Consider the following 27,455-nt stretch of genomic DNA (forward strand, 5'->3'; position numbering starts at 1 on the left):
TATTTTGTGAAACTGGTATCACAACTCCATTGAACAACAAGCTACATTGAAATTTTGTAGGGCATATTTAGTGATCAAAAGTCATCTTGGTGGTCTATCAGTAGCCCCTAATTAGGATGATTAGAGATGTACACTCATTTATGTCGCCTAGTTTTCATGCACCATCTGCTTTCGTCTTTACACTGACAGACAATACAATGTTTCATTGTGGCATCTTTTCATCTGGCCGGGCGCTTACCTTCAATAGAGATCACATGCTCGCGGATCTGGTTCTGGAGGGCCATGTCATCGATGCGCTCGATCAGGTCGTATATTGCATAAATGTTCGGGTGGACGGACTCGAACCGATGGATCTCGGCTCTGATGGCTGCTGAGTTGGACAATACGAACTGGGAGCCCGACGCGCCGGACTGCGCTGCAGGGCCCGATACAGTTCCCGAGCCAAACTGACCCGCCCCGGAGCTCCCGGACGATCCGGATCCGAACTGAGCAGGGGGAACTGGCACCGGTGCCGGTACCGTACCCGGGGTGGGCATGGAGGGCTGGGACTGCTGAGAGATCCCGGACACTGACACCGAGACCGGGACGCTCGATTGGTAATTCATCGTTGTGGATCTAGGAACCGCTCACGGGAATAATAGAAACGCCGCGTTTGGAATGATTTGGTGAGCGCGCGAGGAATCCGCACTGCACACTCTAATCTGATGAAGAACGATCACAACTATAAGTGACGCATCAAATGGGTTTCCAACAATCCGCGCGCCTTGCTCATAACACCAGAACTTCAATCAGCATCATTGTTCCCAGCGACGAGCTCGCTCTTTTGCGCGTGTCCTGTCCTTTTTTGACAATGAATGTCTTTCAGATGGACACACCTTTGTTTTTGGGCGATCTTCGGGACCGAATCTCTCTCTGTTTTGCTTCCCAGCCTGAAGCGAACACAATGAGGCCGGTTATCGCAATGCGCCCGAGCCCATTGACTGACTGAATGCGACGGTTCTACTCTAAAGTCATAAACACGTTTGAATCCTCTTTTGGTCCAAGAAGTCCCTCCCCGACCCCCACCTCCATCCACTAGATGTGGAAAGTCCGAATCTTTTAGCGAGTCGGTTCGCTTAGAGAACCTGTTCGAAGAGTCAAATGACTGATTCTTTTTTAATTAGCGTTCAAAAGTGTTCCCAGAACCCCCTTCGCTGCACTTTACATTTAATTTTTGTAATAAAGTTGCTAATCATACACCTCGAGGTAGGCTACTGTCACATTAGAGATATTTCGCTCTCTTGATTCTCACAGCTTTCATTTCAAATGTTTTGTGCATTGTTAGCAATATTATTAGAAATATTCTTCCCTATTGAAGTAAGCTCTACTTATGAAATCTAGTATAATTAATGTTCCTATCTCCCAGTGCTATTCAAGTCATGTAGCCTACAGTGATTTACAAACGAGTCGTTTAAACAAATCATTAGAAAGATCCGGCTCATAAGAACGATTCGGACATCACTACCATCCATTGCGACGTCACACATCACGTAACTGTGCTTGAAATGGGGGGGAGTGAAATTCGATTGGATGTTTAGGTGGTGGTGTTGGTATACAGCGATGGATGCTTCAGTATTATGTAACCAGATATTTTTCTTGACAGTTTAATGCTTATAATTGTTCAGTCCTTCACTGACGCACACAACAAGTAGATTCAGTGACTGCCGTTTCTGATCGAGGGTTACAGCCTTAAGATATATCAAAAGACCATAATTTACAGTAGCTATGATACACATTACATCTCAGGCTTGACAGGGTTATTGTTGGGTTTACTTCAAATAAAGATGTGATTTCCTGTCCACTGTAAATGCAGTATCAGGGCGTTCTCTAGCATTTATTCTAAGATTCACCATTGCTTTAAAGTACTGTGATGTTATCATGATATCAGATAAATACCATGATTCTTTATTCATTTATCATGGTATTTTTTTTATTTTTTTCATTTTATGTTATGGTAGGGCTATGTCCAAAAAGCATGATTGCATATTCATGTTTTTTTTAAAACAGGAAAATCCCAAGGATAAAGTTATTTTTAAACTTTGAAGGATTAAATAACCATTGAATGGGTAAATAACCAAGATGTTGCAGTTTAACCGCCTAATGCTGCCAGTATCGATTATTTCTTCACATGCTTTGGGGAGATCGCTTCTCACACTGTTTTGTTGAATGGTCCCATTGAGTCACTTGTTAGGTTTCATTTTGCAATGTGATTAGAATCGACACAATCTCTGCATCTCACTTCCACAGGGTTCGTGCTGTAATCCGCTTCATGTTGACATTTTCTTCCACTTTTTATACCACAAAAAGACTTGCTCTGTGACTTATACAGCTGAAGTCAGCACACATTAGCAACATACATAGCATAGCAACATAACAGAGAACATAAGATTCATATTATACACATTAGTTTAATATATAAATATGCCATATAGACTGGATAGTTCACTGAAAAATGAGAATTAAAATGGAATATTCAAATTACATGTCATTTTTTCAGATTTTGACAATATTTTGACATCTGAGACATTTTATTATTTGTGTCTAATCTGCAATATTCACAAACATCCCAGTGTGTATATGTGCATGTAGGCTAAGATGTCTGAAATGTCTGAACTTAAAAGATATGCTGTGGGCTTTATTCATATTCCATTTTATCACGAACACTTACTTTGATCTTGAGAGAAATCTTATGGTATTAGATTATTTCCCACTTGAAACTAGTGAGAATAAAATTCAGCAAACTTTATTAATTAAGATAATGGAGATTCAGTGCAGATGAATCTAAGAGGAGACCCACTTTTCCTTAGATAAAAGCTGCTTCTGGCTTTCAACGTTTTAACATCCACTAAAAAATGCTGATATTGCACTGATCATGCAAGAAGTTACGCAACACTTATGAGATTCAGACAATAAAGCACTCAGCATTTTTCAGCCTTATTTGAACTCAAATCTCGGAGTCATGTTTTACATCATCTTTGAGCTTCATAAGCTCCAGAATGAAGATATTGAAATGAAGCAATTCATCAAAAGACCCAAATTCCCTGCTGACTGTCATTAAAGGCCTACCCAGGAAATAAGTTATAGCCAGTAGCCCTTATTAATAGTTACTGGGTTAATCCAGAGGGAAAGATTATGGTAATTTTCAAACGATTCTGTATTCAAATGTACGGGTTATGAAATATATTTGGGATTAATCTCTTTAGATGCAACTGAGGGAGGGGGCATGAGATTTGTCGAGCTAGAATGGTGCAATCCAGTGGAGAAATCTGTCAAGAGATTGATTGTAAGCTTCACTGAGAGCAAGCGATTTAAAGTAGTGTGTCTCCATCTGTTGGTCACATGTGGGATATGTTTTTATCAGAGTAGGACATTTTTATCACACAGCTGTCATAAGGTAACACTACCAAAGATATGCACATGACCCAGAACGTTATTGATGCTCTCTACTCCTCATAGATGAAATTATAATATGTTTATCTTGAAATAACTGACTCGCCACATTCCAAGCATCTCGTCAGATTTTTAATAGTTTCATTTTCAGGTACATTACTAGAAAATGTCCTCTTTTGTTTTAAAGGTATATATGTGTCTTCGTTATTATTTATCAGGCTTGTATTATTTGTCTATATAAAAACATTAGTGAAAACAAATCTAGCATGTTAATGCAACAGTATTGCTTCTGAAATCAGTTCAGCACTCTGTCAATTTGTTACAGTGCACTATATCTATTTTGCAATGAAATGTCAAGCTCCAAATAGCATTTAGATATTGATAACACAATATAGAGGTTCTGTGCAAATATTAAATATAAAAACTCTTGTATTTGTACTGCATAAGAACCTAAAGGAATTGATGGCTGACTTTTTCTATCTATCTATCTATCTATCTATCTATCTATCTATCTATCTATCTATCTATCTGTCTGTCTGTCTGTCTGTCTGTCTGTCTGTCTGTCTGTCTGACTGACTGACTGTTTGTCTGTCTGTCTGTCTGTCTGTCTTTCTGTCTGTCTGTCTGCCTGCCTGTCTGTCTGTCTGTCTGTCTGTCTGTCTGTCTATCTATCTATCTATCCATCTGTTTGTCTCTCTGTCTATTTATCTACCTTTTCATCTATCCATCCATTCGTCTGTCTGTCTGTTTGTCTGTTTGTCTGTTTATCTACCTGTTCATCCATCCATCTGTCTATCCATCTGTTTTTCTGTAAAACTTATCCATAGTTTTACATATGAATCATATTTTCATTTGTATCTACCATTCATTCATCAATCTGCGTACTTGTTAATTGCTGGTTTTATATCCAACAGTATCATGAGGACATATAAGTAGGAATTTCACTGTACAGTCTGTTTGTCTGTGCACCTGACGATGAAGAGCTTGACATGCCTTGACTTGAAATAGCTGCATACTGTAACTGAGTTTCAGCCACTCACACCTTCAAGGCATTTGTTATCAATATTTCAAGTGCTTTGCATACCCCTAAAGCACAAGGCAGGCAGATTTGCCATGAATATAATATAATATCATGGGTTTTTAGTTTTGACTAAAAGACGTAAAGGCCAAAAAAGATTTAATAATATTCAGCCTCATGTCTTTCTGACAATTTAAACAATCTAAAATGAAATAAGTATGTAATAAATGTAAATGTTCAACCAATGTCAATAGTGTCCCTGGATAAGTTAATGTAAACCTAAACCTATAACTGAACATTAAGCCAAAGAATAACATTTTGTACTACTACTTTTGGACAGTAGTGGAAACAAGGAACATTGAGGGAAGGTTTTCATGCAATGTAAATTAATATGGATAAAAGCATCTGCTAAATCCATAAATGAAAATTATAATTTAGTTACTATTGGGTAAAATGATGGGGCAGCTGATTTTTGCAGAATACACATTATAAAAATAAATTTGTACATATATATATATATATATATATATATATATATATATATATATATATATATATATATATATATATATATATATATATATATATATATATATATAAATTGTCATTTATGTAAAATACTAAATGAAATATTTAAATCATAATAATAATACCATTCAAATAAAATAAAAAAATAAGATTTAAATCTGTATGCTATGTCTTAATTTAGGTAACTCAAAATGAACAAACTAAAACGTTAAAAATAAATATATAAATTAAAAAAATTTAATTCCCAGTCAAAGTCAAAGACATTAAAGTATTGCTTATAATACAATATAGGCTATTTGAAAATTGGGATATAGTTGGGATATCGCAATAGCAACAATGACTATAAATTCAGATTGAATAATTCTGCTGAATTGTAGGTTATGGAGAATAATAATAATAAACAACTACTATCAAACGACACAAATAACCTCTTGAAATTTTAGGATCTTGTATTTGTAGTACTTTTTTCCCCAACATTTGATTAAACTGTTCCCACACCTTTTTATTACACGAGCCAGTTGCCCTGAAGTGTCTGATCTCAGATCAGCGTCCTCGTAACTCCAGCAGCACTCCGAATCAAAGCCAGCCTTGTAAACTGATCCCAGACCAGCGCTTTACTGCTGACCGTTGCCCTTCCCAGAATGCACCTCGCTGCGCAGTGACGACAATAACAAAACACAGCAGCAGGAGAAGCAGCATTAACGGAGCCTTACACAACTCTGCGAGGAAAAAGCTCGATGACAAAACTCCCATCTTATTACCGCTCCTCCTAACCTGCATGTCTTGAAAGATGAAGCACTAGGGAATTCATCCCAGCTCGTCCTGGAAGACTCTGTGCGTTTTATGGCAGTTAAAAACAAAGGCCCGCGTTTGGAGCGATGAGCTTTAGCCTGCTAGCCCGACAGCTTCAACCTCCAGCTGACAGAAACCTCCACATCTCAGCCAAAAACAACCGATTAATCTGCGTGCATGCAGAGAATGGACTGAAGACAGCTCAGGTAAGACTATCTGATACATTTGAAGCTTTTTATACTGTAGATGTAGAAGTTTAAAATCAAATACTGGATAATTTGTGGCTGTTTGGGACTCTAATACAGAATTCTGCCACAAACTATAATTAGATGATGTAAACAAAACCAGGTTAAGGTGGTTGAGCGAGGGTTTAGTGGGTTAGATCTCATGTAATGTGATATTGATGAGGGTTTAGCGTACTGATGATGGTTTGAAGGAAATTTGGACGTACTGTCACACTCCCTAAATAATGACCAGGGCCTTTCAAACAACTAAACAAAGACTTGTAGCCTTCAGGAGTCTCCTATTTTGCAGAAATGTTTTAGAAAACAAGCTATTTTAGAACATATGTTTGACTTAGAAGATCGAGTTATGACTGCTTAGCTCAGGGGAATGCTGTCAATCAATTTCGACACATTATACGTTGTGATAAACAGACTAAAACAAATTGTGGTCCACGATATATTCGATTAAAACAATATTGGTTACCTACAAACCATGGGCTGTTCCTGGTATCCACGCCTTATTCCTAGTATCCACAATAAACGACATGCATCCTGTCAAAGTTTTACACCGGTTCATGGGGAATTAAGGTACAAAGGGTCTTTTAGCGTGTTTAACATGACTCAGCCTTAATATTCCCAGAGTTGGGACACGTGGTCATGCTGGTCTGTGTGCCGCTTTACAGAACTAACCACATTATAGAGAACAAACAACCACAGAGATTTATACAGATGTTCTTGTCATAATCTGCCAAGAATGAATTCCCTCATCAGTGTGATTAGCCGCTGATCTGGGGGTTTTCCAGCTTGTTATTTACTGAAAAAGTCATATAGTAGGGCTGTTATGGTTTCTAGGTTATGTGCGCTTGTACAGATGTCTCTAAATGCCTTTTAATGTGTAACCATTTATTAACCCAATTTTGTTCTGTGTATTATCATTTTAAGTTAATTAAGGCAAGAAACTACAGGAAAACTATTGTTTTTCAATGCACTGGTCAGTTTTGTGATTTTGGGCTCTTTTGCTTCCATATCTTCTTTTAAGATTAGTGGAAAGAAAACATACAAAATACACATTTAGGTGTTTTATTTTATTACACTTTATTAAATTACAATACATATCCTTAAAGGCTGTTTTTTTTCCATAATGAGTTTTTTTTCTCATGTAGCGAGTCAGAAATCTCCACTTACATAAGTGAACTTTACATTTTTATTCTCAAGGTTTTTACAGAGAAGTTTGTTCATTTATTATTCACTTGATTTATTTCCTAAAAGCATGACAATGTATTTATTTATTTTTTTCTGACAGTTGACAGTCCTTTCTGATTTATGGAGTGATAATAACAATATCAAAAATGCCCTCTGTAAAAACCAACTCTAATATGTCAACAGTATGAAACAAGAATTTTCAACCTGGCTTGATTAGATTTCCGTTCTGGAAATTAGTGTATTTATAATTAAACAATGAATCAATTGCATATTTAATTATAACGTTACAGAAACTTGTAGTGCAAAATTATTTTTTAATGTGCTTTGAATAATCAACTGCGGAAAGTATATCCCCTATTCATCTGTGATGTCTTGCTTTAAAATGTTAATCAAAGCAGAAATCTTCATCATCATCTGTAGTAAGTTTTGTTGTTAACTTGACTTGAATTATATGCATTTCATTTATTTTCGACAGCCATAATTGACTAGATGAACAAATCAAGCTGGAGGCAGGCTCAGCGGAGAATTCAACATGAAGTTGTATGTGTTTCAAGTCAACAACGGATGCACATTGACATTTGACACTGAACTTGCAGTCCAAACGTAAGAGAATTTACTGTTTTTAAGAAAAAGTGAATATTTAAGGCCTATTTTGTTAACTCCTTATGTGAAGACATTAGGTTGTGCTGTTTTAAAGAACATATTGTGTGAATAACTTCTTGACATTGTTTAACATAGTTAAAGGGATACTTCATCCCAAAATGAAAATTCTGACATTATTCACTTACCCCCATGTCGTTCATAATGTTATGGTTGAATCACTGATGGCAGATGGACTATTCTGATGATGAATAGCCTCCCTGTTTTCATCCAAAATATCTTAAATTGTGTTCCGAAGACGAACAAAGCTTTTACGGGTTTGGAACGACACGGGGGTATGTGATTAATGACATATATTTACATATTCATGAGAAACTGCATTATATTGAATAATATGATATGTAATAGGTGATACTAAGAGATGCCACCATACTAATTTATTAATGACATTATTCCAGTGTAAATACCTGTATAATCTATGATGGTTAAGGTGCAAATTTTAATTATTATTAAAATCATAATCTAAATTCCATCAGTCATTTCTGTATTCTGTTTGTCTGCAGATTTGTTTGTAAATTGAGTCTTGATTTGTTTTACTGGGTTACTAAAATGCGTTGTGCTTTGTGCCCTTTATAGCGTTTTGGACCTTAAACATGCCATTCAGGCCAAATATAAAATTGCTGTCCAGCACCAGGTGCTGGTGGTCAATGGAGGGGAGTGTATGGTGGCAGAGAGGCGCGTGTGCAGCTACAGTGCTGGAACGGTGAGTAACAAGCAAAATAAAACACCCAAACAGCATTTTTGCTTTCTCTAAACATTTGTTTAGAGAGTAATAATAGGTATTTTATATGAAGTCTATAGCCACATATGTAATCATTGCTGTAAAGTACTTTAACACTGCTAAAATGTTTGACATGAAAATCGCAAAGAAGCACCATAAAAGCATTGCATATAATAATTGTATTATTTGAATAACTTTCTGTGCGTTTATAATGACCCTGAAATATTGAGGATCTTGAGTAACATGATTACTAAAAGGCAATTGAATTTTGTCTCTGGCTGCCTCAGGACACCAACCCGATCTTCTTATTCAACAAAGAGATGATCCTGTCTGACCGAGCTCCAACCATCCCCAAAACGACCTTCTCCATAGAGAATGAGATGGAGCTGAAGGTGGAGGAGTCACTCATGATGCCTGCCGTCTTTCACACCGTCGCTTCCCGCACTCAGCTGGCTGTGGTACAGGCCAACTTCTGTTCTGACCTAATGACCAACCTCTGTCTTCTTAGATTTACTTAGTTTTACACATCTATGCTCATCCACACTGTATTATATCAGTGATTTTTATGTAAGTTTTGAGTGTCATGTACATTTGAGAGCATCAATACAAATACACTCAAAATTCTTCTTGTAAATGATTAAAGCTTAGATGGAAGGTTTTCTTACATTTGTATGCAAATGACCCTAATGAGGTGTGTTATGCCCTTTTTTAGGAAATGTTTGAGGTTGCCAAGAAGCTTTGCTTGTTCTGTGAGCGTCTGGTCCATGACGAACACCTTCAGCACCAGGGATGGGCGGCCATCATGGCTAACCTGGACGATTGCACCCTATCCTATCAAAAACTCCTCATGAAATTCGACACTGCTTATACAAATTACCAACAGGATTTTGAAGACATCAAATTAAAACTCACAAAGTATGTCTTTTCTTGCTTGCTTTCTTTCTTTAAATAAAAAAGTAAGTTATTTTGTTAAAACATCAAATGTATGTTTTTTTTTTTTTAAAGCGATACTCCACCCCAAAATTAAAATGTTGTCATTAATCACTTACCCCCATGTTGTTCCAAACCCGTAAAAGCTCAGTTTGTCTTCGGAACACAATTTAAGATATTTTGGATGAAAATTGGGAGGCATGTGACTGTCCCATTGACTGCCAAGTAAATAACAGTGTCAAGGTCCATAAAAGGTATGAAAGTCGTTGTCAGAATACTCCATCTGCCATCAGATGTGCAATCTGGGTTATATGAAGCGAGGGGAACACTTTTTTTTTTTTTTTTTATTCATCCGTGCCACAAGGATGCGCAGTTTTCTTTCAAATCAAAGCTAAATACACGTAGAAACAGCGCATCCTTGTGCCGCGGCTGATACAAAAGAGCACACGGAGCATACGGTGATATGGAGAGACACAGAGGAGAAAGTTGACAAAGGAATTGTTGAATAAAGTTGTTATTTTTGTTTTCTTGGCTCACAAAAAGTCTTCCCGTCGCTTCATATAACCCAGATTGCACGTCTGATGGCAGATGGAGTAATCTGACCTCGACTATCATACCTTTTATGGACCTTGACACTGTTATTTACTTGGCAGTCTATGGGACAGTCACTGGCTTCCCAGTTTTCATCCAAAATATCTTAAATTGTGTTCCAAAGACGAACAGAGCTTTTACGCGTTTGGATCGACATGGGGGTGATTAATGACGACAATTTTCATTTTGGGGAGGAGTATCTCTTTAAGTTGTATTAAATATGCTGTAATTGTAAATGGAGTTTGTAGCAGATACACTGCCATTCAATAGTTTGAGGTCGGTAAGATTTTTAAAAATGTTTTTTAAAGAAGTCTCATGCTCACCAGAAATACAGTAAAAACAGTAATATTATAAAATATTTTTACAATTTAAAATAACTATTTTCTACTCTAATATATTTTAAAATGTAATTTATTCCTGTGATGCAAAGCTGAGCATCATTACTCCAGTCTTCAGAGTCACATGATCCTTCAGAAATCAATTTAATATGCCAATTTGCTGCTCCAGAAGCTTTAGTAGTCATGTTATAAATGATTAAATATTTGATCAATGTGTCTGAATAACAAATGAATAAGCTGACCCTAAACTTCTGAACGGCCATGTATTGTGTGAATAGAGATGAATAGATCACTAATATTAATGTTAATTCATCAGGCTTGGCACTGCTGTCTCAGTCATGGCGAAGATTCCACTGCTGGAGAGTTTGACTCGGCAGAGCTACAGAGAAAGCTTGGAGAAGTCCAGCTCCCCTCACCCGAGAACCACAGATGAAGATGAGAATGAGGATGAAGAAGTAGGAGAAACATCCACCCAGTCCGCTATCAGCCATAAGAATCGAAAGTCACCCTCGCCGGTCTCTGCTTCAGGGGAAGCGTCGTCCCAGGCGTCCTTCTCTCCTCAGGACAGACTGAAGAGCAGCTGTAGTCTAAAAGCAGCTCTAGAGGAAGAGGAGGAGTCTCCGGAGAGGGGAGCCGCACCCTCTTTCAATGTCACGCTCTTGGATTGGATCAACGTTCAGGACAGACCTAACGATGTGGAGTCAGTAGTGAGGAAATGTTTTGACTCAATCAACAGGGTGAGTAATAGGCGAGTCACGGGGAAGGAAATGTTTTGGTTAAAAACATGAATCAGTCTGTAAACCTGTGGCAACCTTTATATTGTTTTGAGCTAGACAGTAATGGGTATTATTATGATGTGACTGTTAAGGTGTGTCACACAGTAGAGATTTTGCTACACTGTTTATATCAGATTACATATATTTACGCAGTTATTAGTAAGCAGGAATGCTTTAAGTTGCTTATATGACAAAGAAACATAGAGTAATGCTAAAATACAGAGTCTGAGATCAGTAAGACGATAAAAACAAAAAGAGTGTAACGTGATGCAGAATTTAGTTGTGTGAGAAGCAACATCTCAATTATAGCATAATAACATACTATAAGAAAAATATAGGATGTCCTATTTTACAATATCCTTAAATATCCAATCAGATTTAGTGTTTTAAGACTTTTTTTTTCCTGCAGCTCAAGCATGATTATGTAATGTGACACTGTTTTTGGGCTCAAGTCAGACTTATTATTCATTTGTTATGAATAATCTTCTTATGTTTGGTTTGCCTCCATCAAGTTCCTAATAGAAAGTAGAAAAAAAAAGGTTAACCTATTTAATTCACTGGATTATCCAAATATAAGTATTACCTAATGGGTATTAAAATATAAAACATGTTATGGTTCATTTCCATCAAACTATTCCAGCTACACTTCACATAGACATCATCACATACACTAATGTTTAAAAGTTTGTGACCAATAGGATTTAAAAAAAAAAAAACTTTTAGTTAAGTAAAAGTGCATTAAATTGATCAAAATAACATTAAACATTATAAATACATATATAGTTATAATACATTTCAAATATATAAGGATTTTCAACATGTACAATAATATTAAATGTTTCTTGAGCAGCAAATCAGCATATTAGAATGATTTCTGAAGGATCATGTAACATTAACACTGAAAATTCAGCTTTGCATCACAGAAATGAATTGCATTTCATAATATTTTTAAATGGAAAATCATAATTTTAAATTGTAATAATATTTCACAAAATGTTTGATAATACAAACCAGTCTTGATGAGCATTAGAGCATTTATTTATTTATTTATTTTTTATATATTTTAAAAATCTAACCAACCCCAAAGTTTTGAACAGTAGTGTACATCATTTTCCAATACACAGTACACTCCCAATTAACTGTTTTATTGTTCATGATCACTCTAATTTGTTTCTTTCATTCTTTATGCTTCCAGCTCGACCCACGAATTATCCAACCCTTTCTATCTGAATGCCGCGAGACGATTACCAAATTGGATAATCAGAACATGAAGGCCATCAAAGGTCTTGAAGACAGATTGTATGCTCTTGACCAAATGATAGCAAGCTGTAAACGGCTGGTCAATGAACAGCAGGAACTTGCTCAGGTAAGCAACGCTCATTTTTATAGTGAGCATAAAACAGCCTAGAGGGGACATATTTAGTGTATTGTATTGGTTTTCCCTGAAGTTTATGCACATTTTCCAACCTTTGTTTTTTTTCTACTGTGACTTTAAGATGTATATGTGATTGGTTAACCTCTCCTAATGTAGACTGCAACACTTACTTTTTGTGGGTTTACTGTGAATTCTAATAGTTGGCACTACCGCATCCTTCACTAACAGCCTCTATAACCTGTATTACATTGAGGCAGATCGATAAAACAATAAACTTCTTCCACACGTTTCTAATGTTTGAATATATTACACAGCAGAGTTTTTTTTTTAGAAAGCTACTCTTCCTCATGTGTTCTCCTTTGCTTTCTACTAGGGATTTCTTGCCAATCAGAAGAGGGCTGAAAACCTGAAGGACACCTCGGTGCTGCCTGACCTGTGTCTGAGTCACGCTAACCAGCTAATGATCATGCTGACCAATCACAGGAAGCTGCTAGACATCAAGCAGAAGTGTACCACTGCCAAACAGGAGCTCGCCAACAACCTTCAAGTTCGTCTCAAGTAAGAGCAGTTTTTTTTTCTTCTTCCTCCTTCGTGGACAACACTAAAACTTGGCTTGAACATAAAGTAGTTTGGGCTTTGATTTGAGCTATTTTGAATCCTTGTTACATATTTAAAGTGAATTGTAAGGATTTCCTAACTGCACTGTGGTGTCTCCTCCATCAGATGGTGCTGCTACGTGATGCTTCACGCTGATCAGGATGGAGAGAAGCTGCAAGCTCTCCTGAGGCTGCTGACGGAGCTGCTGGAGCGTGTGCGGGTGGTGGAGGCGCTCAGCACTGTGCCACAGATGTACTGTCTCGCCGTAGTGGAGGTGGTCAGACGCAAAATGTTCATAGGACACTACAGACAAGTAAGAATCAGCTAAATTAATTCACATTCTGTAGAGATGCAGATGTGACCAGAAGTGATTTGACCTGAGAGAGAGTGAATAATATGTGACCCTGGACCACAAAACCAGTCATCTAAATTGAGATTTATACATATGTATGGTTTGTTAGGATAGGACAATATTTGGACAATAGATTCAACTATTTGAAAATCTGCAATCTGAGGGCTTTAAAGTTGTCCAAATTAAGTACTTGGCAATGCATATTACTAATCAAAAATTTTCTAAATTTCTTCATGGAACAAGATCTTTACTTAATATCCTAATGATTTTTGGCATAAAAGAAAAATTTATCATTTTGACCCATACAATGTTTTTTTTGGCTATTGCTACAAATGTACCCCAGCGACTTAAGACTGCTTTTGTGGTCCAGGGTCACACATGATATTTATTTTGTTTTTATAAAATTTCTGCACATTTAATTATTGTTTGTCAAAAAAATATCTGGGCTGGCTGTTTTATTTGTGTTTGAATTTGTTTTAATGTTTTATTTATTTTTTCTTCCAGTGGGCCAATGCTCTTGTCAAAGATGGGAAAAACCTCTATGAGGCAGAAAAAGTAAAAAGGGAATGCTTTGGGAAGCTCTTCAGTAAGTTTATTCTTTATATTTTATATGGTTTCTTTTAGTTTGGGGATAAACATGGACACCTGAGTGCCAGATTTCTTTGAAAACACTGTTTTTGTTTGTCTCAGGGAAATCGTTCCTCAGAAACCGGTTGTTTCGAGGACTGGAGTGATGGGGGTTGTTTTATTTTTGAGTGGGTTTTTGAAGAGGTGTTTTTTATCTTTCAGGATTCCTACATGGAATTTGAGGATATTTCAGCATTAATGAATCTTTTTTTGTTTTTGTGTTTAGACCCGAAAGCCTCGAAAGTTTGACTTTGAGCTTCCAGATATTTCCCTGAGTGACCTGCAGTATCTCAAGTCCTGTTGTCCTTCCGAGGTTCAGCCTTACCTCAGGTAAATGCCTCATAATAGGTCCCAATACACACATTTCTACCGTAACTTCTCAATGCAAAACTGTTTGTCTTTCTTGTGTTTTTTGAGCCATTAACCTTTATATCATGGCTAAATACCTCTAGATGATGGTCTGTTGCCTGTTTTCTTCATCAGGGTCCCCACACTATGTGACTTTGAGCCTCTTAACCAGCATGTTGAGGTTCTTCATCAGCTGGTTCAGGCTGCGCAGAGTGTGGACGAGATGTCACAAACTATCACAGACCTACTAAATGAACAAAAGGTACTTTGTGTTCACACTTCACAGTCATTCAATTTGTACAACTTGTTGCTAAGTGTTTGGAATATTGGATGTTATAAACCTGTGAAGATGAAATTATCTGATTTCTAAATTAGTTTTAATGTAATCTTAATGTGACTCATCCAAGCAATGGCAAGTGATGTATGCAAGATCTGTCATTACTTCTGATACACTGCAACATAGCAGATTTATATAGTCTAGCTTGACTTTTATAGCAGTGTCATTTCCCATATGATTTTAACTTGTTGCATTGGCCTTTTAGTTTTACTGTAGCCAGAGTGCTCAAAGATCCACCGCATTTACACCCAGATCTGAAAGCACAACTGAAATCATCTCTACCTCCACCAAAACTTTGTCCAATCTCAGTTTAAAAGCACCGGACTGCCAACCCCTGGCGCTTCCTGGTAACTTGGAGGACCTGTCACCTGACAGCATAGATGCTCAGACCTTTGACTTTGAAACCATTGGGCATCCCAATATGGATCCTGTATTACAGCAAGGCTCGTTGGACTTGGACTCGTTAGCAGAAAGTCCTGAGTCGGATTTCATGTCAGCAGTTAATGAGTTTGTTATTGAGCAGAACTTGATGTCACCTAATCCCATAAGTGATCCCACAAGCCCCGATATGATGGTGGAGTCTCTTTACTCCTCTGTCATTAATGCAATCGACAGCAAGCGTATACAGGACACTACTACACTTGAGAAGGAAAATTCAAAGATTGCAGTACTCAAGCTGTCAGCAGACAGGTACCGTTCTGCTGCAGAAGAGTCCCAGAACAATTTGAGGAAAGTTAAAGAAGACCTTTATCACTTTCGAGGTCTTGTTCTGAAAGAGCAGAGAGACTTTGGATTCTCCCTGAAAACAATGACCATTGAGGTCCGAAATGCTCTCAACAGTGTCAGATACTGTCACGAGGAGGAGCTGAGAGAAACGCAACAAACCGATCTCCAGAGTTTGAAGGACGATCATGAAAAGCAGATTCAAACTCTCACGGAAGAGCTTGAAGGCAATCGGAAGATTGTTCGAGACGTCCAGAGAGCAGTGCTAGAATTGGAGGGGCTCGTGGAGCGCAAGGAGAAGGAAATATCCCAGCTGGAGAGTGAGAGGGAACGCTCTATGCAAGAACTTCAAGATCTTCACAAGCAAACTGTGCCGGACCTTGAGGAGAAGATCTTGAAGCAAAGTGAAGAACTGAAAGCTACATTGCTGTCCAAGGACGAACTCGCTGGGCAGCTGGAGAACCTTCACTTTGAGATCGAGCACGGCCAACAGAAAATCAGGCAGGAGATGGAGAAGGCAGAGAAGGTGCACCATCAGGAACTGGAGGCACGGTTGACACAACAACACGAAGCAGAGCTGGAATCTCTCAGATTGGAAAAAGAAAGTGCACTTGACAAACTCGTCCAGGAGAACCTGGTGAAGCTAAAAGATCTGGTGGATTCCTATTCTGCTGAAATCAAGGAGCGCGAGGGACGCTTGAAAGACTTGGAGGCTCGCATTACAGAACTTGCAGACGCCCGCTGCAAACTGGAAGTGGAGATGGCTCTTAAAGAGACCGAAATGGATGAAATGAGACTCCAGTACGAGGAGGCCAAAAGCACCCAAGAGGAGGTGTTGAGAGCGGAGCTTACTACCCAAACAGTCACCTTGCAGACGCAAATCGACATGTTAAATCAGCAGGTCCAGCAGAAGAACGAAGACTATGAGGTGGGCCTGGCCGAGCTCCGAGCGCTCATGAGGTTAGAGAAAGACCACTGCATCTCTGAACTCGTGGATCGGCACGAAGAGGAGAACACCCTGCTCCGCCAAGAGTCTGCAGCACTCAAGCAGAAGTCCCAGGATGCAGAGAAAGACTGTGAGGAACGAGTCCAGAAGATCCAGCGTGATCACCAGGACCAGTTTGATGCCTTACAGAGGGAAAAGGAGGATGAGCAGAGGGCTTTCCAGGAGAAAGAGCAAGAGCTAAAAAATGTTATCGGAGACCTGCAGACAGAAAACTCACTACTATCGGGGAGACTGGAGCGGGAGAGGGTGGAGGCCCTGCAGAGGGCGGAGAAGGAGAAAGAGGAGGCGGTCAAAGCTGCATTACAAGAGGCCTTAAGAGACTTTCAACTCCAAAAAGAGGAGACTGAGACAAGACTGTTAGGACAAATTGAGCTACTTGAAAATCAGCTCAAAGACAGACAATCCACTGACATGTAAGTAAATGCAATTTTTCTAATCAGACGTCCCCACAAAAATCATTCTAAGATTCAGATTTAAAGCACATAGCTGTTAAATTATAAATGGATTATAAATGGTTAGTAAAAAAAACGAATGGTTTAGTTTTTATAATAAAAGTCAATGGATCCCAATGTTTATTCTTTTGTGTTCCATGGTAAAAAGTTATTCACACAGGTTTGGAATGACGTGAGTAAATAACGACAGAATTTTCATTTTTTTTGGATAAACTTTACTTTTAAATATTAATCTAGGTGTTCAGTCTACCCTTACCCCGTTTAGGCCTCAGACAGTAGCTATATTTCCATCCAAAGTTGCAAATTTTGGCTGGTGGATGAAAAAAAAAAAGATGCAGTTATCTCTATTTGAAAATATTTAAACAAACAATCAGGGAAGGAGGAATAACAGACATATTAACAATAATTTAGCAGTCTGTTGTAAAGAAAGAAAGAAAGAAAGAAACACTTAAAGATATTTTCAATATAATTTATTCCTGTAATGGCAAAGTAAAATTTTCAGCATCATTACTCCAGTCTTCAGTGTCACATGATCCTTCAGAAATCATTCTAAGATGCTGATATTTCTTATTATCTTTTTATACCTTTTTTTGGATTCTTTGATGAATAGAACATTAAAAAGAACAGCATTAATATGAAATAATTGTTTGAAACAGTCTTTACTGCTATTAAATGCCTTCCTTACTGAAAAATATTAATTTATTTGAAAAAGAAAAGCTTTTTGACACCAAAATGGTGAATTTTTGTATGAGATCTTTTGACTTGGGCAAGTGCCCAGATCATTAACAATCCCATAGCAAACACCCACAACATCTTAACATTGTTTCAGAGAGTTTTGCTAAATCAAGTACTCACATGTTGTTTAAAAAATGCAATGTTTTTAATGTGGTTTTGTTATTTTTGTTGATATTAACCCCAGTTTCTTGATGATTTAGTCATGAAAACCTCAATAAATCTTGCACTTTTGTGTGAGGGAAGCATCTGCCAAGGACACAAATGAAATGACACTGAAACAATGCTGCTCCAGTCCATTAAAATGAAAGCTTCTACCTCTAACTTTACTGTTAATTAAAAACCGAAAACACACACAAGCTACATGCATTCACTTACCCTTTCTGATTTCATTCACTCTGGTGAATAATTAGCACATCAAAAAGAACCAACAAAAACTGTGAACAGTTTCATTAAAACATTTCTTAAGTAGAAATTAGCAAGAAATGTGATAACCCTGTTACATGTGCCTGTAAAATAGGGATTAATTAAAAACAGATTTGTCTTCAAGTCTTACACCAATCCCAAAAAATTTAAAGGTTTTTGAATATTTATTTATTTGTTTGTTCTGGTGACTGTTTTAACACTTCAGAAAAACTGGTTTTTGAAAAAGTGGTTAAAACTCTAAGCTAGTAATAAAAGGTTGTAGGTTCAAACCCTGCAAGAAGCAAACAATGAACACCTATAGAAATTGTTGCTGTTTGCTTCATTAACACATGTTCCTTTCTTATTGTCAATAATTAATCATTGCACAACATGCAAAGAAGGTTCTTCAGAATGTAACAACTTGCTCAGCTTATGAATTAGCATTGTATTTTAGAAAGAAGCATGAGCTAAATGATTGCTCAGAAGTAATTCATGCAAACTCAACTCTCACACCTGCTTCTGTGTTTCAGAGTGGGACCTGCTGTAGAAAAGACAGAGACTGCTATGGGAACCAGTGCTGCATTTTCACTGGAGAGTGGCCAGTGGACCGAGGAAAGGGCATCGCTCCTGGCCCAACTAGAGCTCCTGGAACGAACAAAGAACGAGGAGATGCAGAACCTGAAGACCTCGCTCATTGCTGAGCAGCAGGTTAGCAATATAAAGTAGTGAATTAAGCTGATGTTTTTTTGCCACTGCAATTCAAAAGTTGGCAAAACCATTGTGTCAATACATCTTACATTCTATACATGTCTTTTTATACTTTTTAATATTAAAAATTCAATTAAATGTTGTTGCGGATTTAAATGTCACCGAGGTAAGATATCTAACCAGCTGACATTAAATTAAATGGATGACATTAATAATAATAATACAACACTGGATGAGGAGTTAAAATTAAACAGCAGTTGTGTTTGCATTGTGTGCCATTATTTTCCAGCAAAAGTGAATGAATTGAATTTGCATAGCAGCTGTATATTTTCCAGATGTTATTAAAATTTAAGAACCTATGAAATTAACGAAAAATATTATAATTTGTAGCTAGAAATAAAACTTTTTTTGTTTTAATAGAATACTAATCTAAAAAAAATCTGAACTGGCTGAAAATGTCGGTATTGTAACATTTTTGATCTAAAAGCCTATTAAAATGTCTTTAATGTATTATAAATGTTTCATAAAATCTCTTGTTTTAATGTTCTGTTCACTTCTAGACAAACTTCAATACTGTTCTGACCCGGGAGAAACTAAAGAAAGAACAAATCATCAATGATCTCACTGAGAAGCTCAAAAACTTGACACAGCAACAAGAGAAAGATAAAGGTATAAAAAAATTATTATTTTTTTTTATAATAATATTTTAATACATTTTCACTTGTTTTCCAAACATCTGTTACCAAACGTCACCGAAGTGGTCAGTGCGATCAGTAAACGTTAAAAAAGGACCACTCATGATCATTGTGCTGTGTTTTGTTGTTTTCCTGGGCCTGATCGAAACGCTCTCTGAGGACCGTGCCTCCATCCTTCAGGAGAAGAAGCAGATGGAGGAAGAACTGAACCGTCTGCGGAGCACCGTCCTCGTCTCTTCGTCCTTCTTTCCGCCCAATCCCATCCCGGTCGTCACGGAAGCTCACGGCGCCTGTGGCCCCGCCCATGTGGAAGTCCTCTCGCCGTCCACCCCTGATCCAGAGAGACTGGCGTCCGTAGCTGTGTTCAAGGACGAGGAGAGGGTGGAGTCAGCCGTGGAGGCCAGCATGATGACAGTGCAGTAAGCATCTGGGCTGAAGTTCACATGTGACACAGTCATACCAGGGCTAAATGAATAAACCCTGAAAAACTGAACTGGCTCAGTTTAGTCAAAAGCACGCTGAGTGAATGTCTTTGACATTATCCACAAGATGCTTTGAAATTATTCATTTTATTCTAGCAATACAACAACCTGTTGTTGGCCTATGTTCTCACTCAACAGCATTCATTACTGTAAAATAATAAACCAGCACAGCCAGCTTCGGCGCTAAAGATACTGCATGACTTTAGCTGAATGAGCTGGAAGAATTAGGGCTGTCAAAATGATTGAAAAACTTAATTCAAATTTTCTACTTAAATATTATTAAAATTCGTATTATATTCAAATTTAAAAGGCATCATTTCAGTTGGGGTGAAAAAAAGCTTTTGGCTTCTCTCCTGAGGCCACAAGAGAGCGCATCAAGCTAAATATTATGCACGTTTCTTCAAAGCGTAATAAAATAACAAGACTATCTTTGAAAAAAGTGCATAATGTTTAAAACAATGTTTATAAACCATATATAATTAATAAAGTTGCTTAAACAATAATAAAAAAGACAGCACCATGCATGTATGTATAGTTTAATACAAAGGACCTAAAACCAATCACACAAGTAGGCTACTTTGTCATTTAAAAACATTTATACAGTGAGATACAGTGGGATGGGGAAAACCTGCCATAAAGTGCAATGCTGTCCCTCTAGAAAATGTGATAAATATGCGTTCTGCTTGAACGGCTTGGTTTCAGTTTTGACGTAAACAACAACATCTCCACACTGATGCTCTCGTTTTCCGCAATATATTGAATGAACAACATAGCAGAGCCACATCTAGTGGGTTCAACTGGATAGGCTAACAAAAGCATTCAAATGCAATGACACTTACATCGCCGTCGCATTACGTGTGCCACTGATAAGGCTGCCTGACGGCTGACGCAGACCTAAACGTTTTTGATTTTGAATGTGGATTCAAAATGTGGATTTGAATGTGGATTTTTTATTTTTTTTTAATTCGATGAATATTCGAAATTCAAATTTTTTTTTTTGACAGCCCTAGTAAGAATACGCTTGATTTCACATGCTCTTGTAGCAACAAAGTAAAAGTTTTGGAGGGAGGAGGTTTGTCTTAGTTAAAAAGTTTTGGAATAGTTACATAGAAGTTGATTTTTGTTTAATTCCCAAAATACATATTTACATGTCAAAAACATCTGTTTATTTTCCTCATTCATTTTTTTTTTTCTGAAAATATCTTATGAGAGAAATAAAACATAATTTTGTTAGATCAGAACGTAATTGTGCTAGATTTAATAATTTAGTAAGTTTTATAGTTTGTAGTTTTTGAACAGAATTACTGCTTAAATTAATGTTTTTATAGTGAACATTCTGCACAGTTATTATAGATTTAGAGATGTTTATTTACAGACAGACTTATTTGAAAAACAAATGATATAGTATCTAATTATAATATTAAAACATTTTACTACTACTACTACTAATAATAATAATAACAGAATGGAGTTTTATAGTTTTATATAAATTTTATAGTTTGTATTTTTTGAACAAAATTTGTTATTTATATGCTTTTTGTAGTCAGTCTACAAATTTAATCTAGATTTACAGATGTATATTTAAAGACAGACTTATTTAAAAATATATATATATTATATAATTATTATATGAAAACATTTTAATAATAATAATAATAATAACAACAACAGTGGAGTTAATAGGTTATATAGTTTGTTGTTTTTGAACAGAATTAGTCATTTATATGCTTTTTGTTGGCAAAAATCTACAAATTTATTCTAGATTTATAGATGTATATCTAAAGACAGACTTATTTGAAAAATAATATATTGTATAATTATTGTTTTAAAATATTTTTAATAATAATAATTACATAGAGGAATAAATAATTTTTCTAGTTTGAAGTTTATAATAGAATTAATTATTTATGATTCTTGTAGTCAAAGTCTACAAATGTATCATTAACACACATATATACATGCATAATTTTATTATTATTAATGTTTTTTATAAATGTCTAGTAGAATGTCATCAGTTGTTAGAAAATTGTTTTTTTTTTTTATATATATACTTGTCATTTAAAACTAGGTAAGGAGGATCAGTTTGTAAGACAATATGTGACCCTGGAGCACAAAACCAGTCTTAAGTCGCTGAGGTATATTTTTAGCAATAGCCAAAAAAAAAAACATTGTATCGGTCAAAATTGTTAAATTGTTAGTAATATGCGTTGTTAAGAATTCATTTGGACAACTTCAAACTATTTAGATTTTTTTTGCACCCTCAGATTCCAGATTTTCAAATAGTATCTCTGCCAAATATTGTTCGATCCTAATAAACCATACACCAATGGAAAGCTTATTTATTCAGCTTTCAGATGATGTATAAATCTAAATTTCGAAAAAGTGACACTTATGACTGGTTTTGTGGTCCAGGGTCACATATTTTGTAGACCGTGTATCCTTAAAGGAGCTGAATGAATGTATTTGAGGCAGGAAAGCAGAGTAGATCAGGTAGAAGAATTTGAATTGAAAGAAGAAAGATGTTGAGTCCATGCTGTTGGTGAGAAACCTTGTCACATTAATGAAGTTCCCTGCTCTCGATTATTATTGGCTTTTAGAAAATTGCTCCTTTTAAAGCTTTGCTGAATTAGTGAACTGTGTAGTTTGTGACATTTATTTTGTGTATTTTGATGCAGTGACAACCCTATGCTGTCTGAAGAGAAACAGCGCATACTGATTTTGGAAAGGGTAATTCACTTTCACCTATATACTTTAATGTTTTTTAATTATTTCATTGACAAAATCATTGCATTTCTTAGAAATATTTTCATATGCAATTATTTGTTATTGTGTTTCAGACTTTACACATGAAGGAGGAAGAGAACAAACGACTTAGTCAAAGATTGGTAAATATATTTGTGTTCGCGGTTACAGTTTTGGCTCTTATATTTCATCTAAATGTGTTAATTGTATGAGAACGTCATTTAACGTCGTTTAAATTGATCATCTGTATTCGTGTCATTTGTGCTTGATCTCGGTTGATAATTGACCACTTGAACGGTCAATTAAAAGCAGTAATTAGTGATGGTAAATTGAACAATACACTCAATTAATGCAGGTCAGCGATTGACACAGGAATGTTAAAGGCATTCATGTCATTTTGGAATTTTTTATATATTTTATATTATAGTTTTTTTTTCTATAAGCAAAATACTGTAGATAATCTGTCTTCACTGTACAGTTCATATACATTACATTGCTGTTGTTATGACAGTAACAACTTGCACATTATCAGCAGCTAATTAAAACATGAGGCTCTTTGATATAATTTAATTACATTTCCCCTGGGACTATTTCTGCAAATAGGTTTAATCTCTTTAGCAAAATTACAATCGCTGTCTTATTGGCCGCGAGAAGCATCTTATGAGACACGTAACCCACACTTTAGAGTCCTGACAGCTCGGGGCAGATTCACAAGATGAATTTAGTCTAAAAAACAGCTCTAAATGATTAAGCTAGGACTGAATTTCAGCTCATTTGCAAAGGAGCCTGACATTTCTTATTTAGCATCTATGTATGTTACAATGTATTTTTGATACTCATTGTTCTTTGTCCCTATTGTGTGTTTTATGCATTTACTGCCAGTGCATGCTATTTAAGAGACTGTTCTACTCCTTACCACTAGATGGCACACATACATTTGTTTTAGGTGCAAACTCCGTCCTACAAGCACTGAAATGGCAGGAGATTCATCAATGTTGCATTTAACCAAAACTGATGCGTTGCACTACAATGTATGTGGTTTAATTTTATTAATCTGTGGTTGCAGAGAGTGTACGCAAGCAACATGACAAACATTTACTAGTGTAAATATCACTAGAATCATCCAACAATTTGTTTTACAGATGTCCCAGAGTATGTCGTCCGTCTCGTCACGGCACTCGGAGAAAATCGCCATTCGAGAGTAAGTATTCTTGGATATTAGTGTTAATGATTTGAGCTGCCGTTTCAGCCCTCCACCTCATTTGAAAACCCCTTCTTTTACAGTTTTCAGGTGGGCGACTTGGTTCTCATAATTTTGGACGAGAGGCACGATAATTACGTTCTCTTCACTGTTGGTCCCACCCTTTATTTCCTGCACTCAGAGTCCCTAACTGCACTGGACCTCAAACCAGGTCAGTCACACACATGACAGGAATACTTATTAAAAGGACAGATTAAATAAATATATTAGGCTTTGCATATGTGAAACAATTTTGCTCCAACAAGTTGGTTTTACATATTTTTTCATTGCTCTTTCTCAAGTACGTTTACTTATTTTAATTATTCTTATTTTTAATTGTATATATTAATGGATCAATGCATTTTTTTAATGTTCTAGATAAAAAAAATATGATACAGAGAATGTGTTTTACTCCTGATAAAGTGTTTTGTAGTTTTATTTTACATAAAGCATGTTTTTATTGTAAATTTATTGGCTTTTATTTATTGTATACTAAAAATTATTTTATTTTTATTTAGCGACAGGAGCAACAAGACGGCCGTGGGTTCTAGGAAAAGTCATGGAGAAGGAATATTGCCAAGCCAAAAAGGTAACCGTTATTATTCTATTATTTCTGCGAATGATCTAAATGGAGTGTTTTTGTATAATTATATTTCAGTAAATAGTTTTGATGGTATTATTGCTCTCTGATTATATAACATCCTTGATGACAAAACACTAGCTAATTTTTCATGACATTGTCTGATCTATTTTTTGCTAACATTGGTAATATTTGAGATTCAAATATTATAATATATACTCAATTCCTTTGCTAAACTTTCTAATTAAGCTCATCAGGAAGATACCATTGAATTGCAATTATGCATTTAATTGTTTTGCAACTTAAAGTTAATTTGAGCAGAAAAGTGTGTTTTCATAATCAGCTGCTAATCATTACTGCAGGCACTTGTATTAAATTATCTGTTTTCTTTAATTATTTTTTATGTGATATTCAATTACATATTTTGAATGCGTTTCTTTTGTTATTATCTGTCTCCAGGCCCAAAACCGGTTCAAAGTTCCTCTCGGCACTAAATTCTACAGAGTAAAGGCCGTGCCATGGAACAAGAAAGTGTAGTCGTGTACAAATTGATCATATTGTAATGAGCTCAGTATGTTTTTATTGCGTTTTTAAAGCAAACTCTCATCCTTGGTGGTTTTATCAACATCAGAAGACAAAATCATTTTTCCCTTTTTTTTTTTTTTTTGTCTCTGTTGCAAACCATTTTATCTCATTTTTTTTAATACACAGAGGATTTGTAAATGTGGACCAAATGATTCTAACTTTATCGGGGCATTGCCTCCACCTACGATGGCTCTGAAGCAGTCACAACAAGTCTGTAAAATGGACAAAATGTATTTGGATGTTACATATTAGTTCATCATTAATATTATGGTCGGGTTGGGGGTGGGGAGGGGCACGATCATGATCAGCTTACTTATTTCAGAAGGTTATGAAAATATACATTTATTGTAAATGTTACCAGAGGAATGGTCATGGCATGCATATAGATAATATTTTCTTTAATTTACTTGTCTGGATTATGCATTGTAGTCGGAGGTATCAGTAAAAACCTGCTGATTGTTACTCGCAGCACAGTACGACCCGCCTGTTTATTATGACGTACATTTGGACGGCCGCCGCAGAGGCCTCGCAATCCTTCAGATGCACTTTCGGAAAAAAAGACGATGCTTTTGTCGATTCAAAAGGGAGGTTTGTGCTGTTGAAAACAAGCGTCAGAAGAAAAGCAGCACATATCTTCCCTCTGTTGTAGGATGTTGAAATATAGAAAGTAATATTTCATGTTTGTGAATGTGTGTCTTTATTGAATTTAACGATGACATTGTATATTATTCATCAGATCGCACAGTAACAAAAAAATGACTGTATTGTAAAGGAATTTAGAGTTTTCAAAACAATAAAGGTTTGATCCCAAACTCCTCGCGGTGGATTGCATTACCCACAGCGTCCGTTTTGAGAACTTTATTTCATACGCCGTGGCGAGAATATTGCGAAAGTATTGCAATAGTTTTCTTTGTATTATTTACTTTTTATTTGCCATACCTTTGGAAAACAGATGCATCTTCAATACATTTAAAGGCTATTTTTGTTGAATCAAAGTACAATGAAGCTTTGGTCTGGATGCTTGAAGACGTTTCCCATTAACATCTGTTTTCCAGTTGTGTTCGCTTTCAGTTGCACGTCATTTTAAAGAGCTTTTTGAGTGGAAAATATACTCATTCAAAGATTTTAGACCCAAAAATATGCCCCCGATTCCGTCTCTCCTCCTATGCAAATGCACGCACCGCTATGATTGTAAGTACTTGTTTACATAAGTTTTGCAATCATCGCCTATTGATGCTCTTGAGTCATTGGCAACACTTCCAACCGAGCAGAACGGAAGATTTTAAAAGAATTACGCCTCTATTGTGTCAACTAAACTAATGAATAGCAAACAAGCCCATACATGTCAGGGATTAATGGGATCCATTTTATTGCTATTGTCTATCACTTACGTAACGTGTTCTGTCTAAAATTAAAGCAGTGCCGAGGTACGGCGGTTGATGGAATTATTCCCAACTTGGACGTTTTTCTCTTTCAGCTCGGTCCTTGTCGAATGTTGGCTTTTGTGGGGGCATTAGCTAGTGTCGTGTGCTAACGTTGGCATGCTCTCGCACACAACAGACTTCAAAAGGGCTTCGATCGGGGCCCGGGAACGGTATTACCCTCTTGGAGGAGCACGGCGCACCAACATCACTTTCCCAGTTCACAGCGGGGAGCATAGCAGCTCTCCGCCGAGCCTTCGGTACCATGTGGGCCTAGGGGTGTTTCGGCAATGTTTCGCTTTATTTGCTCCGTTTAGCATAAGTCGGCTGTCACATTTGGATGGCGTTTTCATAAATTGATGGTGTGATTCGTAGTATCTCGGGACAGGCCTGAATGACTAAACGCGAGATGCTGAGGTTGCTGGTGAAGGAGAACCATGTGGAATGGACAGCCTCTCAGTGTAAATGTTTACAGCCCCCTACTGTGGAGCCGGGACTTACCCATGCTAGACACCACGGAGCTCAGCGCTGGTGTGACATCGTTCCAAACGGTGTTTGATAATATGCAGAATTAACAGTCTGATGACAATGCACGTGGCTTGCAATATTTTATTTTCGTGCACTTTTTTTCTCGCTTCTGTTTGTACAGATAGTGAGCAGAGGTAGTCAGTTTTAAACTGCACTCTTAAAAATAAAGGTTCTTTATTGGAATTTTGGTTCCATGAAGCATCTTTAACATTCATGGAGTCTTTCCATTCCACAAAAGGTCCTTTATAATGGAAAAAGGTTATTAAAATGTTCTTCACACTAATGGGTATTTTAGGGCTATTCACCAAAA

General features: G+C 36.6%; 2 protein-coding genes across 3 annotated transcripts in view; one reads left to right on the forward strand and one right to left on the reverse strand.

Annotated features, from left to right (window-relative positions):
- Positions 1–1,045, reverse strand: part of LOC109050038 (arf-GAP with GTPase, ANK repeat and PH domain-containing protein 3-like) — a 37,731-nt gene extending 36,686 nt beyond the window's left edge. The window contains exon 1 of one of the 2 annotated variants that reach the window (XM_042751869.1): positions 239–1,044. In XM_042751869.1, coding sequence (XP_042607803.1) covers positions 239–605 — 367 coding nt within the window. In that variant the 5' untranslated portion in view covers positions 606–1,044. Of the gene's footprint in view, positions 1–238 lie in introns of both variants that reach the window. The other variant, XM_019067706.2, reaches the window with a different exon arrangement.
- A 4,579-nt stretch (positions 1,046–5,624) lies between these two features.
- On the forward strand, positions 5,625–26,030 carry LOC109057821 (RB1-inducible coiled-coil protein 1-like). The gene is given in 23 exon segments (XM_019075050.2): positions 5,625–5,973; positions 7,670–7,797; positions 8,431–8,557; positions 8,863–9,033; positions 9,288–9,490; positions 10,751–11,171; positions 12,406–12,576; positions 12,959–13,143; positions 13,309–13,495; positions 14,039–14,120; positions 14,225–14,289; positions 14,388–14,491; positions 14,645–14,771; positions 15,052–16,988; positions 18,695–18,872; positions 19,433–19,541; positions 19,704–19,986; positions 22,725–22,776; positions 22,887–22,934; positions 23,934–23,992; positions 24,076–24,203; positions 24,550–24,620; positions 25,071–26,030. Coding segments are annotated over 22 exon segments (4,857 nt in total). The 5' UTR covers positions 5,625–5,973; positions 7,670–7,726; the 3' UTR covers positions 25,149–26,030.
- The last annotated feature ends 1,425 nt before the right edge of the window (positions 26,031–27,455 follow it).

Source organism: Cyprinus carpio, chromosome B24 (assembly GCF_018340385.1).
Source record: "Cyprinus carpio isolate SPL01 chromosome B24, ASM1834038v1, whole genome shotgun sequence".
Classification (NCBI taxonomy): domain Eukaryota; kingdom Metazoa; phylum Chordata; class Actinopteri; order Cypriniformes; family Cyprinidae; genus Cyprinus; species Cyprinus carpio.